General features: G+C 34.8%; 2 protein-coding genes across 2 annotated transcripts in view; both read left to right on the top strand.

Annotated features, from left to right (window-relative positions):
- Pmar_PMAR010019 (ribonucleoside-diphosphate reductase small chain, putative) overlaps positions 1 to 1,560 on the top strand; it is a gene marked incomplete at both ends in the record, with an annotated part of 4,646 nt that extends 3,086 nt beyond the window's left edge. The window contains 2 exons of the mRNA XM_002788416.1: positions 962 to 1,038; positions 1,489 to 1,560. Of these exons, the coding sequence (XP_002788462.1) occupies positions 962 to 1,038; positions 1,489 to 1,560 (149 nt within the window). The remainder of the gene's footprint in view (positions 1 to 961; positions 1,039 to 1,488) is intronic.
- A 581-nt stretch (positions 1,561 to 2,141) lies between these two features.
- The window catches only part of Pmar_PMAR010018 (hypothetical protein), a gene marked incomplete at both ends in the record, with an annotated part of 4,175 nt that continues 3,652 nt past the window's right edge, over positions 2,142 to 2,664 (top strand). The window contains 2 exons of the mRNA XM_002788415.1: positions 2,142 to 2,213; positions 2,263 to 2,305. Coding sequence (XP_002788461.1) covers positions 2,142 to 2,213; positions 2,263 to 2,305 — 115 coding nt within the window. The remainder of the gene's footprint in view (positions 2,214 to 2,262; positions 2,306 to 2,664) is intronic.

Genomic DNA, 2,664 nt, shown 5'->3' with positions numbered 1-2,664 from the left:
TGCGGGAAAATATGCAGACGAAAATTTTGAGGAAATTTCGGAAAATTCTCGTTGGTTTTTGTTAACTTTTACGCTAAGATGAGTTATTATTTGAGAAGCTGTAAAATTCGGAAAAATTAGCACTCAGATTCAGAAAATTTTCCGAAAAATATGGGAAAAAATACATATTCTTCGACTGGAATATTTCAACACTTGCTGAGAGCATCACACCCAATGTGGGAAAAATCGAAAATTCTTGGAGGAAATTTTTGCGGTTTTTTGTTACACTTCTACTACTCAAATTCGCATAAAAACTCCTGTGAAAAGCGAGCATATATTCCTCCAACAGTGCGATCTACGAAATCTGTGGTAAAAGTGGAAAATATATGTTTACTTAAAGTAAATTACTTTCCTCAGCTGAGCTTTGTAATGCTTTATAGAAATTCACCGACGATTCTGAGTAGAAATATACAAAAAACAATAAGAATTTCTCAGGAAATTCCCTCAGAATTTTCATGTTTTTTCTTCAAAAAAAATAAAACTGATATCGTCAATTTTTATGTTCGGTTTTTTCACTTGTTATAGGCCTTAGGGTAGAAGTATCGAAAAATTAACAATAATTTCCCGAAATTTCCTGAAAATTTTCATATTGTCATCGACACATGTGCATATTTTCCGGGAAATTTGTAGGAAAATTTTTCCCACAAGTGTTGGAATATTCCTGTCGAAAAATATGTATTTTTTCCCATATTTTTCGGAAAATTTTCTGAATCTGAGTGTTAGTTTTCCGAATTTTACAGCGCCTCAAATGATAACTCATCTTAGTGTAAAAGTTACCAAAAACCAACCAGAATTTTCCGAAATTCCTTAAAAATTTTCGTCTGCATATTTTTCCGCATGGGAATTCACACACGACTTGAAGTGAAAGTGTATAAAAACTAACGAAAATTTTCCGAAATTTTTTCCTCGAAATTTTTTTCAGGATTTGCATTTTCTTCGGGGAAAAGTAGAGGCTTATCGCGGTCCAGTAGGAGAGGCTTTGATCGCATCGTTTTGGAGGTAAGTAAAGTTGATTTTGATGCTAGTATCAATAGCAGTATTGGCGGAAGATATGGTCGTTTTAATAGCAGTGTTGGAGTAGGAATATATGCTCGCTCACCTCAACTACTGAGCTCAGGAGTTTATATATGAATTCGGGTAGAAGTGCAGTACAGAAACCAACGAGAATTTACCGAAATTTTCACATAAATTTCATTTTTTGTGGAAAAAAAGGATCTGAGCCCAGCTGAGGAAAGCGATTACATATATTCCTACTCCAACACTGTTCTTTGTGAAAGCCAACTAATACGTGATATCTCCAATGGAGATTCTCCATCGCGTAAAACAAACAATAATTGTCACGAATTCGACAAAAAAAATAGAAAAAAAACCACAAATTTCTTTCCATAAACAAAAAACTCAAAAATTTTCTCCTAAAAAATTAGCAAAATTTTGCCCCTCTACTCTCAGATTGATTTTGGAGTCGCCAATGTGTCTACGCGAAATTCGGCGAATTTGTCTAACACGTCAACGAGCAATTGAAGATTCGGATTCAGAAAGTTCTACTTCCTCAAGGGGAAGTAGTGACGATGGTGAGTTGATAAACTATGTTGGAATTGATGAAAAATTTTTCACAGTGTTAATGAAAACGCTATGCAAAGGAGTTTCACCCGTTTTCACGTGAAGTGGTGTAATATTCTATATGTGAAAAACGCGAGTTGAAGTGAGTTACACCAAATCGCGTAAAACAAATCACGTGTTTTACGCGTTATTCACTGCTCACGTGTGAAATAATGTGTTTTCCATATCACGGGTGAAACTCAATAGTGGAATTTCCCCGAACGCGCTCAAAAAATTTCGAGTAAAATAAACATGATAACGATGTAAACCAAATAGACCCCGACGTTTTATAGGCATTTTATAGTTTATAGTCGTATTTTGAAATTTCGGAAATCTAGATTTGCATTACCCTTTGGTGCGCACTTTATAATTCGCTCATCTACGCTGATGATTTCGAAATTCGCAAATTCACAAAAAAATTGGGATAAAAACTTCCCTAATTTTCCGTAAAAAAATAATAATTTCCTAATAACTCTTGGGTTTGCATTGTAGAGTACTCAACAATGAGAAACCCCACAGATTGCGAGGAAGAGGAAACAGTCGCCTTAATGCAGCAACGCGAAGATCTTCACAATGTACGTATGAAGGGAAATTATTGATTTTTAATTGATTTGTGTTTTACAGGGTTTTCGGGAAACATCATCGCTATCGAGAAAGACTACTACGGGTAAGTGAATTTATGTGTTTGTGAATATGCGTAGTGATGACGGTGAGGAAATTACCATTTATTTTTGTATTACACTTCTACCCGAATTCGTAGGTAAACTCCTGAGCTCAACTGAGGAAATTTTGGGAATTTTTTGTTGGTTTTTGTACACTTTTACCCGAGTTCATCTAAGTTCAGTTGAGGAAAGCGAAAATATATTCCTCCAACACTAGTGTCTATTCTCGAGAAACTGATATATAATATCTTAATCGCGTGAAAGAAACAATAACAGTCACAAATTCGACAAAAAATGCAGAAAATTCCAAAAAAAATTTTCTCCAAGCAAAAATTAGGAAGCGAACATATAGTCCTCCAACACT

This window comes from Perkinsus marinus (assembly GCF_000006405.1).
Source record: "Perkinsus marinus ATCC 50983 genomic scaffold scf_1104296928128, whole genome shotgun sequence".
NCBI classification, from domain to species: Eukaryota; Perkinsozoa; order Perkinsida; family Perkinsidae; genus Perkinsus; species Perkinsus marinus.
This window is presented reverse-complemented; position numbering and strand designations above follow the sequence as displayed.